Source organism: Cryptotermes secundus, unplaced genomic scaffold (genome assembly GCF_002891405.2).
Source record: "Cryptotermes secundus unplaced genomic scaffold, Csec_1.0 scaffold1054, whole genome shotgun sequence".
In the NCBI taxonomy this organism is placed as follows: domain Eukaryota; kingdom Metazoa; phylum Arthropoda; class Insecta; order Blattodea; family Kalotermitidae; genus Cryptotermes; species Cryptotermes secundus.
In genome coordinates, this window is record NW_019719379.1 from 664,737 (window position 1) to 678,396 (window position 13,660).

The following is a 13,660-nucleotide window of genomic DNA, read 5'->3' on the forward strand; positions in this document are numbered from 1 at the left end:
TCTCTGGTTATGATATTAATAACTATAGGTCAGAGTCTGAAAAAGAGATCAGAATTACCAAATATCTTTTAAACATCTGCTACCAAACATCTATAATAGTCTTCCATTAGTGTAAAATATGAAGTCGTAAGCCCATATAAAATGACAAGTGAAAATATAATGTCATATAATTTGGTCTTTAGGGTTCTAGACAAAAGATAAGAAGATAAAATTTTATGAAATGAGTAGTAGCAAACATTTCCTATATTTCATATATTCTTAATTTTGTCATCAATGTCATTTCTTTGGTACAACCTGCTTCATGGTAATAAGTCACAAATGTTAACAATTAGGCTGCTTTCAATTTACCTCTAAATCAGTTAGTCTTATGAATGATAGTTTTAATTATTATACTATATTCCCTGGAGAAACCTGTTAAGTGTACAACACTATCTTTACCACTTTTCCGTCAGTTTCATGTTATCTTTCCAATAGAAGATATCATGTCCCTATGGGACCCTATTTTATATTTATAGATGAGATGTTTTTGATTTATGCATCATTAAGGGGTCCAAGATGAAATTAGAAGCATCTATGTATAGCAGTAGAGGTGTATGATTCCTGAGACACAAAGATTTGAATAGCAGTCCAGCTGGATTTAAGGGACAGCAAGTGGGGGAGTAGCCACTGGACCTCCACAAAAAAATAACACAGATTTTATTGCAGTATTGAACTCATCAAAATAAGACTTGATTGCAGAAGTACAATTGTGTCAACAGCAAACAACCACACACAACCAAAAGCACCAAATAACCATAATTTACATTGTCATTCATAAACAAAATTACAAGGAATATAGTTATTAAATGTTATACATGCTCAGCAGAAATATATTCATCTATTGAATAAAAAGCATTTGGTGTGAGGAAACTTTTCAGTGTGTGTTCAAAAATCTTCACATTATAACTCATCCTTTGTATATTTTTAGGAAGATTATTATAAACCATAATGGATGAATATAACGCACCTCTCTGGATTGAAGATAATCTCACTGATGACACATGTAGCTTTCCAAACTGTCCAGTGTTTATATGATGAATATTATTGTTGGTTTGAAAAAAATTGCGATTTCTAACAACAAACATCAATATAGAATAGATATATAGGCTAGGAACAGCCAAAATACCCAACCTCTTAAAACCTTCTCTAAACGACTTTCCAGGACTTCATCTCAGCATAACCCTAATCGCTCTTTTCTGGGAAACAAAAAACTTTTCATAACTGGAGAAGAACCCCAGAATATACTACTATATTCAAGCTGAGACTGATAATAAGAAAAATAGACCATTCGAAGAGCTTGTTCACTGACAAGAGACTGTAACTTCCTGAGCATAAAACACGCTGTATTCAGTTTCTTTAATAATTTTTCAGATTGTTTTTTCCAATTAAATTGACAATCTAAATACATACCTAAAATTTAACATTATCAACATCTTTAAGTCTAATATTATTATATGTTACTGAAAATGTATACTCTGGAGACTTAGGAGTCACAAATTTAATCAGGTGAGTTTTACTCAAATTAAGTACCAGATTGTTATTTTGAAACCAGCTTGAAACCCTAGTCATAACTCTATTTAATTTAATATTCAGAGAGTTTAGGTCATTTGAGGTAATTAAAATTGTTGTGTCATCAGTGTACAAAATAGTACATGCTATATCCTTAAACAATCCTTAGGCATTAAACAACACTGGTCCCAGGACAGATCCCTGCGGAACACCAAACATTACAGATTCCCATTTAGAGATTGTAGTAGTTGAATTACAAGTATGCAGCACAACTCTTTGCATTCTATTTTTTAAATAAGTCTCCAACCATTTCAAAATAGGTCCTTTGACTCTATACATCTTCAACTTTTGAATCAACAGATCATGACTGACACAATCAAAGGCCTTTGTCAAATCACAAAAAATACCTACCACAAACTCCTTATTGTTCCATGCTTTAAGAACAGTATCAGTTAGATTAAAGACTGAGTTTTGTGTAGAAACATCCTTACAAAAGCCATGCTGCTCAGGAGCCAGGATATAATTTCTTATAAAATGCTGTTTAAGCCTACTAAACACTAATATTTCAAATAATTTAGAGAAACTTGTCAATAAAGATATCGGTCTATAGTTGGCAATTTCAGTAACATCACCTTTCTTAAAACATGGTATAATATTTGCATATTTCAATCGGTCGGGACATATGCCCAAACTTACAGAAAGATTATAAATATAAGTAAGTGGTTTTGCTATGTGTTCACCACATAATTTAATAATTTTATTTGACAACCTATCATATCCACAAGAAGATTAATTTTTAATGAATTTATTGTGCTTACTTCTGCCTCAGTAATTGGAATATTTACAATTTCAGAAATCTTATCTGTAGAGTACTCACATGAAAGTGGTAAAAAAAATACATTGTTAGAACTTTGACCAACTAATTTGTTAACTGAACTAAAAAAATATGATTTAAATGCCTTAGCTTCAATCCTACTATCGATTGTTCCATTACCTTCTCTCAATTCCGAATATGAATGTTTTTCCTTCGACTGCCTACCATTTTCTCTCTTTATGATTTTCCATGACTCCTTGGATTTGTTAGATGCAGCCATTATTATTCCCTCATAATATATTGTATAGCTTTAGCTCTTCTGATAACTTTTCTCAGCAACGTACAATATCGAGTATAATACTCCTTTAGGCCTGGGTAATTAGTAGATCTAATCGTCAAATACAAATACTTTTCTTGCCTACATGAAATTTTAATTCCTTTAGTAATCCACTGGTTAGAATACACCTTGTTTTTGACAAATTTCACTGGAAATCATGTTTAAAAAAATCATTAAAAAGATATTTAAAAATAGATTAAAACTTTTGTTAACATCAAGATTACTTAAAACACTTTCCCAGGTTTCCCTACTCAACATCTCACTAAAAGCTATGATGCCAGACTCAGATATAACTCTTCTTTTAACTAATCCACTCTTAGTCCTTTGGCAGTTCACAACATTACTAACAATCAAATACTAAGCATCATGATCTGAAAGCCTATTGATTACTGAGTACACCTGTAAAGTATTTAATCTGCTGTAATCCAAAAATATACTATCAGTAACAGTACTGGTATCAGTTGTAATCCTAGTTGGAAATTTGACAACCTGAAACAGGTTATACATCTGAAATAGTGAAATAAGCTTAAGAGATTTACTTGAATTCTCTAAAAAATTTACATTAAAGTCTCCACATATTATTAATTCAAGTTCAGGCTTGTAAACAGATTTCACTATTAGTTTGAACTGCTTAATAAATTCCTCTACATTTCCACAAGGAGATCTGTAAATACATAGTATTATAAAATAACTATTACCAATATTTAATCAGACTGCACAGGCCTCAATCACCTTTTCCATGCAATATTGTGTTATATCAATTGGATTACAGTCCCTATCCAATTACAATATATACAAACACCTCCACCATTACTTAATGATCGTGAGAATTGGGAGGTTAAACAATAATTTTCTGATTTGATCAATAAATGTTTCTGCTCGGTTAAGTAATGTTCAGTTATACAAATTACATGTGGGCTTAAGTCATGACTAATTAAAATAAAAATCAGTTCATCAATTTTATGTTGTGGTCATCCCAGCAGGGGAAAACAGATGCAGCAGAAGTCTACAGAGTTAATCATTCACCACTGATACATTCCTCACAGCATATTCATAATCATTATGTGGAAGAGTGACAAGCATGTGAATAGGGTGGCCTCATAAACCCAGCCCAGCTATATGTCCACATATTGATGACACTGAAATGTGAACAGCAAAGAAGGAAGATACAGCACTGAAAATAAACAGATATCCTGTCATTTATAGTGTTCAGGTGTTTACAGCAGTGAGTGTTAAGATGATAGATTTATTGATTGTAACACCGTGTATTACTGTAGATGGATATCAATGTTTTGAAAGAGCTACCTCAAGCTACAGTACTGGAGGAGTTGTGATGAGGATGTGGTCAGGTTATACAGGCAGGATGCAAGGATGGTGGTTGCTCAGATCAACAGGTGGGGGAAGGGCTAACTCTCACTTCCAACTTTTGTTTATGGGGTCCTGAACAGGTCTCTTTCTCACAATTTTATGGTCCGCTGAAGAAACTTCTCTGTCCCTTATGAGGACCATTTCTTATCACAATTTTTCTTCACCATTCTTACTAGCCTCAACAAGGAATATACTTCCATGCTCTTACTGAAATTTAATTATCTGGATCTCTTTTAAGTCCATAATTTTGTTAGACTTGAAAGGATTCTGACGATGGTGTATACTGTACTTCTTTTGGCTTATTTTGGACTTCACCCAATGTCTGGTATATAAAAGACAAAAAAAAAAAAACACGTTTGGGAGACTGGACCTGTCTCCGTCTTCAGGTGAATAGGGAAGGATAAACCTACTCAGTTGGGCCCCTTAGAAAGAGCTAGTCTCAATCACTGGATTGAGTGATTGGTCCAGTCTCCGAAACGTCGTGGTTTTTTTTTTTTGCCTTTTATATACCAGACGATGGGTGAAGTCCAAAATAAGCCAAAAGAAGTACATAATTTTGTTGTTACTATTCATTTCCATTATTCCTATTTGCCTGGTCTTGGCTTCATTCCTTCAGTGACGGAGACGTTAAAGGTCTTATGAAATTTCAGCAATATAGTCTAAATCTACATGCTGCTATTACCCAGAAACAGATTCCACAGTAGCACTGAGCTGCCATGAATGGTTGAAGTACTGTGCAAGATTCACAGAATGAATCTATGAGCATGATTATTCTGTACAGACAGACAGACAGACAGACGGACGGACGGACGGACGGACGGACGGACACACAGACAGACACACACACACACACACACATACATACATTGCATTCTGTACATCCAAATTAAGTCAGAATGACTAGGATGTGGAACAAGTCATACAAATACAAAAGCCATAAATACAGTACAACTGAGCCACACACAAAAAACAATACATCCACATATATAAGTCAATACCGTCAACTTAAGATATGTACATAACCTTTTAAAAGGATGAGTCATTTTTAGACAGTGGGAATTCATCATCAACAGAGTAGAATGAGTGTGTATTTAAGTATCTTTTCAGTGCTAATTTAAATTGCACCTTTTCATTCATTACACTTATGAGGCTAGATGATAGATTGTTGAAAATTTTAATGCCAGAATAATATGCTCTTTTCTGAAAACATGTCAGGTTAGCAGCCAGTTTATGGAGATGGTGCTTGTTTCCCGTGTTAACACTGTGTACATGCGAATTGGTCTGAAAACGATCTTGGTTATTTATAATGAAGCTTAATAATGAAAACATATATTCACATGGAAGAGGTAAGATCTGTAATCTCTTAAATAGCTCTCTACAAGAATTCTGAGGTTTTATGCTCACCATGATTTTAACAATTTTCAGTGTATCAATGTTGCTGACATGTAACAAAGCTCTTATTGCATAATATGCCCCACTTAACTTCAGAACCAATTGATCGATATGGTATTTCCGGTTTAAGTGGTTATCAATTTGTAAGCCAAGGAATTTTATGTGTACTGACTCTTCTATATATTTATTATTATATCCAATGCTTAATGGATATTGAGGTGTACAATAATATTTGTTATAAATTTTATTATATTTGTTTTATCTAGATTCAGGGCCAGTTTGTTAGCAGCAAACCATTTACTCTTATGAGAGAGAACACTGTTCAACGACATACAGAAATCATCTAAATTCTTACTAGAAATTATTACACTAGTGTTATCAGCAAATATTATGGGTATTGAACAGGTATTTATTGTTGTGGCAAGGTCATATATATAGATTATAAAAAGCAAAGGTCCTAAAATTGACCCCTGAGGAGCTCCATGCTCTATTGTTCTCCATTTTGAATAAGTACTTTGGGTTGCATTAGGTGATTTTATTTCAATCTTTTGTTTTCTATCTACAAGGTAGGATCTGAACCAACCTGCCATTGTTCCCTCAATACCATAAAATTGTAATTTAGTTAACAAAATTTCATGACTAACACAATCACAAGCTTTAGCTAAATCACAGAATATTCCACCTACATGCATTTTCTGGTTAATAGATTTTAATACACTGTCTGTTAGCGTAAAGGTTGCATTTTCAGTGGATATTCCCTTCCTGAAGCCGAATTGTTCTGGGACAAGTATATTATTAGTCTGCAAATAATGGCCTAATCTATTGTACATTAACTTTCTCAGGTACTTTAGAAAAAGTAGTTAATAGTGAGATTGTTCTATAGTTTGACATACTAGATTTGTCACCTTTTTTTGTATAGTGGTCTTACTATTGAAATCTTAAGGCGGTTACATAGAGATTCTAACACTGTTGCATTTTTGTTTCCTTCTCGTTCAGTCCATACACACTGGACCAATTCTGTCATATTTACCTTCACCCAGCCTTTCCTGCCAAGACTTTGTCTCCAATTCAGATAAATTTTTATTAAGAAAAATTTGAGCCTGTGCAGGAATGTTCACTTTTTGCTAATATATGTTATGGAATCTATGTTTAGGAATTTTATCAATTTATACTTTTCAGAAAATATATGTCAAAATCAAACCTGCAAAAAAGTGGCTATAGTTGTAGAAATGTATGACTATCTATAGACATAACGGTCTCTGAAACAGACCTTAATTTATTCATAAAGTTCTGTTGAGCTCTAATAAAAATGATATTCTATTTTCCTAATATATCTTAAGAAATTCTGTTCTAGAATCTAAGAAATCTAACTATTTTATGAAATGTCTGCAGATACAGTTGTATAAAAAAGTTCTGGGAAGAACTAATCACCTACTTTCCATTGGTACAATATGGACCAAACAGAACATGACGCCTCCAACAATTCTTCATTGCCATGGGTATGACTTTAATGGGTTGTTACCTAGCAACAATAGGGGATACACAGAACCACAGATACACAAGTCCAACCATTTTTCTATTGTTGCTTATATTCATAGCCATGGGAATATGCTTACTGTGCTGTTGTTTAGCAATGAAAGGAAGGATATACTTCATTGAGGCGTTGCCTAACAAGGATAGGAAGGATACATATACAGACAGGCATTCAAAAGTTAATAGAGGGGAATTCACAAACACAAAGACACACAGACAGAATTGAGATTGCATAAGCCTGTTTTCATTTTTTCAAAATAAGGAATGTATGCTATAAATGAGGTACCTGAGTTAACCTTTAAACGCCGGACTTCGAAATAGTGGTAAGCTTGAGCTGGCCGGAGATTATTTAAATGCCCGCTGCTGGTGCTCGTTTAAATGCCCATTACTACTCTGCATTTAAATGTCCGTTCCTGTTAGGCGCTTAATCAATTTTAAGCGTTGTGTTTAAAAATGCTCTATCTAGCTCAATTTTTATGATAAATGGATGGAAATAACTTTGTTTATTTCAGAAAAGAACATAGTGTCGCATATTATAAAGGAAGATTTGAAATTTTTAATACAAAGTGTTGTACTCTATTTTCAATTTTTTGTGTTTTAATTTTGATGCGTACTGCAAAAATGGTTTCCCAGTTCTTCACAGAGTTGTTCTGCATTATAACTTCATTTCTGTTTGTAACACTTGACAAATTTTAGCAGTCTCTGGTGTCATAAAACAGATGGAAGCAATAAAATCATTTGGTCTTCTGCTAGCGCTGCTTACACCCTTCGGATTTTCGAATACTTGACTGAAGGTCAGAAGAATGAAAGAATGGCTATTCAAGAGAAAGCTATAGGGGTCCCCTCTTCAGTGCTAAGATGTTCCGTTAGGGCTGCAAAAGCTTATTGCCCCTTCTATTTGAATGAACAGACAGCTGCATCGTGGCTGAGATACAGAGCGTGATCTGTTTTGTGTGCGTTCGTAGTGAAATCGAATACGGTAGTTTCATTTGAACCTATATATACATCATGAAGGTAATAATAAAAAAGGTATGTACATCGAATTTTACAATATATTTTTAACATACTTATCTGCAGAATCTGCAATAAAATTACTGGATTGTGGATAAGTTTTGGAATAACTCATACGTATATTTTTATTTGCTGTTGTTCAGTTAGGTACTATTTTAATTACTCTATTAGGGTTTTACTCAAGTCGGTCTGGTAATTACTGCATTTAAAAATACATATTTAGGACTGTGCATGCGCTTCTACTAGCGGCATGTGCGCGCGCTTCCACTAGCGGAGTTTAAATGCCTGAATGGCCAAAACTGGGTACTTTGGCCACGACGACCTTACTCATGACTGGCACAAACGGGGCACTTCGGCACTTAAAGGTTAATATGTCTTCTATCATGTTCCCAGGCTTTCTTATTTGCCATGTTTACATATAGCTCAGAATTATAACACAATATTAATAATGATGTTAATCACATACACTATTTTGGGCACATTTTAGAAAATGTACTTCAATTCTTTTGGCTAATATGATCTTTCTTAACTAGTATAATCGATCTGGTCTCCTGAATCTCAGACCAAGCTTCAGAACACCCAGTCCTTGTGAAGGAGGAGATGGCTGAATTATAACACAGAATGGAAGACTGCCTTACCTCAAATCCATTAAATCCAGTGACTGGAACAAAAACACTATCTGCAACAAGTTCTGCATGCAATGTCACATGATAAACAAGCAGTGTGAAGCCTGGGGCCATGTTTGTGTCTATGGGTATAGTGAAAGTAGTAGTTGTAGGAACAGGACTTTCCACAATATGTTCATCAGCAAACAACAGAAGACCTTTAGCAAGTACCTGCAAACAAATTGTATTACTGTCATTAAAACTAAATTTACTGCAAACAAATGCTAACCACAACTTTACATTGTTAAGTATATTTCATATTTTTAACAAAAAAAAATGTAGTAATTTTTTTGGGGGGAGAGGGTACATGTTAGGATATAAGAGCATGGAATATAAATGTGGTAACAGTATCCTTGTGACTAAGCACTGTTTAGTGGAGTTCATACATTCTTATCTGAAGCACTGGCTAGAAGAAATTTGTATCATATTTAAAGTGGCATTAAAGAAGTTTCTTATCACCAATTGCTTTTACACTGTTGAAGAGTACTACTGCTGGAATTAAGATCGATCCCTCATGTATATTTAAATAAACACCGTTGCCTATTGCTAGGATGCAACAGACTATGAAATAAAATACACAGGAAAAAGGTACTATTATTGTTGTGATATAGGTGTATTATATATATTAAGAAATTAGATTTTATATGACTATATTAAAAGTCTTGGTGGTCTCTTGATCATGTATGTAATTTTATATGTTATTTGATATATGGAATGTATTGTTGTACAGTAGTCTTGTTGTACTGAGTATTTAACATTTTGACGATGATGACTATCTGATTATGTATGTATATTCATATTTTATATTGTATTGCTGACTTGTTCTATATCTGAGGCAGATGTCTCCATAGAAAGCCCCTGATTTTCCACTGGAAAAATGCTGGTTGTGCCCCAGAGGCATTATNGGATTTTGTAGAACTGTAAATAAAAGAATGAATGAGTGAATGAATATACTCTGAAGAAATCCACTGATTTTCCACTGGAAAAATGCTGGTTGTGCCCCAGAGGCATTATGAATACTGCTATTTAGAATGATATTTTGCCTGACATCTAGGAAGATCAGTAGTAAATATGATCTTACCATATACTGAAATCTCTGCAGAATAAAATTTGTCTTCACATGGAACACAGCAAATTCTCCTACTTCTACATCAGCAGAGTTTGTTCTTACACTAATGTATTTCTTAGATGGAGAGTAATGTTGCATGATATTTATTTTAGCTTGCATGCTTTCTCCTTCTGAATCTTCATAGAAAGCTCTCAAGGTTAACTCCAGTACTTTTGGTGGGACATCAAACTTGAAGTACAGAACTCCTTCCTTCCAGTACCGTTCCACTGAAAGGATGTCAGCATATTCTGCTGTGTATCTTCTGCTACCATTCCATTCATTATCTCCTAAATTAGCTGAAGTCAGATGTTTGTCCATTGGCAAAGCCACTATATCAGGTAGGCTGAGAGTGCTGCCATTCTCAAACTGAACAAAAATCTCAATCCTTAATGTCGATTGAGCCAACTTCTCACTGGAAAGATGCTCCCCATCATTGTATGCAACAACCACCTGAACACACAGACATGACAGAAAGTGCAGTGAAATGATCTAAGATTCGGATGATAAATATATAAATAGAAAAATGTTATTTAAGCTTAAAAAGAAGTTACAGCTATGACCCAGTTTATGTGCCTTCAGCTCACTTGTTTTCATATGTATACAGATAACCCCCATTTAAGATTTCTTTTGGAAGCGTGGATCTGAAAACTAAACTGAAGGTTATCTTAAACAGAGGATACTGAACACTAAGGTAGTTGACTTACGGTCATCAAAACCGAATAATAAATAAGGAAAAACCTTAAATTAAAAAACATTAAATGGGACTTTCTCTGTATACACAAGTTTAATTCTTAGAAGCAGCCAATATTGTGACATTATGTCCTTAGTATATGAATTCTGTGCCATGCCTCATTCTGACTCATTTCTGAGGTCACATATCTTGATTTCCCCAACAGCAGCAGTATTTGAACCCTGGTATAAGCATATACAATGATATTTATATCTTATTTATTTACAATTTTTGTAGCAATAATTGAAACAGAGTGAGTTCAAATGTCAAGTCACTCAAACTAAGAAATTACATTTATTCACCAGAATCATAAGTTTCTGCTATGATTCTATTTCCTCTTCATCTTCCAGTTAACCCCCATAAACATCTACTTCTTTGTTTTGAGTCCATTAAGTAATCTTGAGAAGCATTTATTTTGAGTAATAATATTGCAGTAAATAAATAATATCTTTTGATGTTAATTCTTTAATCATCTTATTTATATGTTTAATGTGTTTCTGTTGCATTTCAATTATATTTCTCTTTTAAATAGTCAGAAACATCGAATTCACCAAATTTATAATTAAAAATATCTTTACAAAATTATAAGCTTTGTTCTTAACACTAAGTGAGGCAAAATACTTGATTTATGCATTTTTTACTTTATGCTAAGTATTCCAAGACTGCAATTACCATTATAAATCATATTAAGCCAGTAGTTTTTTGGAAAAAATCTAGATGTTTTGACAGAACAGTCAAAAACAGCAAACAATGAATGCATTATTAATCAGAGTTGAGAATTTTCTCTGAATTTTTGTCCCTGAATAATAATGATAACATAAATAAGCTATCAGTACACTTGCATATTTTATCAGTATTATTATTATTATTATTATTATCATCATCATCATCATTATCATGGCTCTACAGCCCTTTGTTGTGCCTTGGTCTCTTTTCCACTTTCTTGATCTTATACACAGTCAGAAGGACTACTTGGATGGGGAATCAGACCATCACAAGGCCTCTACCTACACACAGAATAAACGCACATGATACAGATATCCCTGCCTCAAGCGGGATTTGAACAAATGATCCCCCAGCATTTGATCAAACTAAGAGAGTTCATGTCTTAGACCATGTGGCCACTGTGATTGTCATGCTTGCATCATTAACTCAGCTTTATTAAAAATTCACTACATGTTTCTGCCTACATTAGCCATTTTTGGGTTTTTCATTATCAGATACATTAGGTGGTGAATCGTTATTACTCTCTAGTTATAGCTTAGTATGAACACAACAGGATCATTACATAAACTAAAAACAATTACACATATTTAAAAAATTCACATGTGTGCAATCATATCATGTCCATCCATACATACACATGTAATGATGCTAGTATAGCTGAATAATTAATGATTAACTTTCGCATTGTGAGTCCTTGTTAAAATCTGGCAGTCATATATGATTATTATCCAAACTGGAAAACAAAATTTACATAGAAATTTAACATAAAAAAGAAAGTTTGCTACAGAAGCCAGTGCACCTCAAGTTTGCCACACCATCTAATAACAAAAATAATAAAAATGTCATACTTTTATCTGCATAATTAAATTCCAATAAACCATTCACATGAGAGACAATAACTTCAAATGCCCAGTCAGAACAGCAAACTGTCATTAAAATTACCAGCAGGGAAGGGCCAGAAACAAGACATTGTAGATTATTCAGTGTGAAGCAGACTCCATTGTGGATAACAGTGACTACATCTAATGCAAGTTTTTGGATTAAACGATAATTCTTCAATTACTAAGTACACTTTTCACCTGTGACTTTAATTATATATAGTCAAATGGTGAGAATTTCTTTGAACATGGTTCATTGCCTGGATAAAAGATACTGTATATAGAGAATTTCAGAGGGTAGCTCAATCTTAAGTCTTTGGGAAGAAAAAAGAAAACCTACCAAGAAGGAATTTGTAAACTCAAGTGAGAGACAGCATAAAGAAACTATAGAATTCAGTATGTCACAAGCAGGTATAATGCATAAAAGAACAGATATAAAAAAAAGTATCAGTTGGATTTAAGATTCTCACACCAGTAGCTAGGAATTAGTCTGACTTCTGAGATCTAACCAGATCACATGCCATTATATACCAGAAGACAGAACTCTTCAAAAGAACACAACAAAACAAACAACAAACTCCGTGATTTTAGTCTGTAAGCGAACTATACTGACTGAACGACCACCGCTTGTCGGCGAAGTTTAGTGCCAACTTTTGCGGATAGAGGGTGTCACATGGTCAGCGCAACGAATCCCCAAGGCCGTTAATTTCGGTTTTCTAGACCGGAGCCGCTAATTATTTAAAATAGCTCCTCAATTATCATCACAAGCCTGAGTGGACCCCGTTCCAGACCCACTACTTCTCCAAAAAAAAAATCTGGTAGTGCCGGGAATCGAACACAGACATCTGGATCTGTAGCTAAGAACGCTGACCACTAGACCACAGAGGCAGTCTAAAAAGGATAAGCATCAGGAAATGACCAAGCTTGTACTGGAATGAAAGACAACCAGAATTCTGATAATATATACTTATGTGTTGCCTGGATTCACATTTCATAAGTGCTCCTGTGATTTAGACTTTAGATTACAGTCTTCTTCCTGAATAATCAGTATCCACATCAGTGGTATATCTAAACTGCTTGGCTCCATAGTTATTCTGAACAGAACATGTGGACCAGTTCTGTAATTTTTGTGTCCTGTATTAGGTTCTGACTCTGGTGGTGTCATTCATCTACATGTAATGGATCCTTTTGTGTAGGACCTCTCTTATCTACTGTTGGAATAATAATGCAGTGTCAGTCAGTGGTGCATACTAATGGTATCACCATTAGAAATTTACTAGATACTATTTTCAACTTACTTCCAGCATTCATACACCAATGGGAAATTTGAATTCGATTCTGCAAGATTGCCTTTACAAGGTTCCATTACAGACAGGCCCTCCCATGACTTCTACCTGAAGATGGAGACTAAGCGATTGTCTAAGACAGTGTCCAGTGATTGAGACTAGCTCCTTTTAATGGGCCCAACTGAGTAGGTTTATCCTACCCCATCCACCTGAGGACAGAGACAGACCTAGTCTCCAAAATCTTGTGGTTTTTGTCTTATATAT

The 13,660-nt window shown here is 34.2% G+C and overlaps 1 protein-coding gene across 4 annotated transcripts in view; it reads right to left on the minus strand.

Annotated features, from left to right (window-relative positions):
- LOC111866059 (CD109 antigen) overlaps nucleotides 1-13,660 on the minus strand; it is a 77,410-nt gene that overhangs the window by 29,737 nt on the left and 34,013 nt on the right. For all 4 annotated transcript variants that reach the window (XM_023854610.2, XM_023854619.2, XM_023854602.2 and 1 more), the window contains 2 exons: nucleotides 9,750-10,226; nucleotides 8,642-8,839 (listed from right to left, as the gene is read on the minus strand). In XM_023854610.2, the coding sequence (XP_023710378.1) occupies nucleotides 8,642-8,839; nucleotides 9,750-10,226 (675 nt within the window). The remainder of the gene's footprint in view (nucleotides 1-8,641; nucleotides 8,840-9,749; nucleotides 10,227-13,660) is intronic.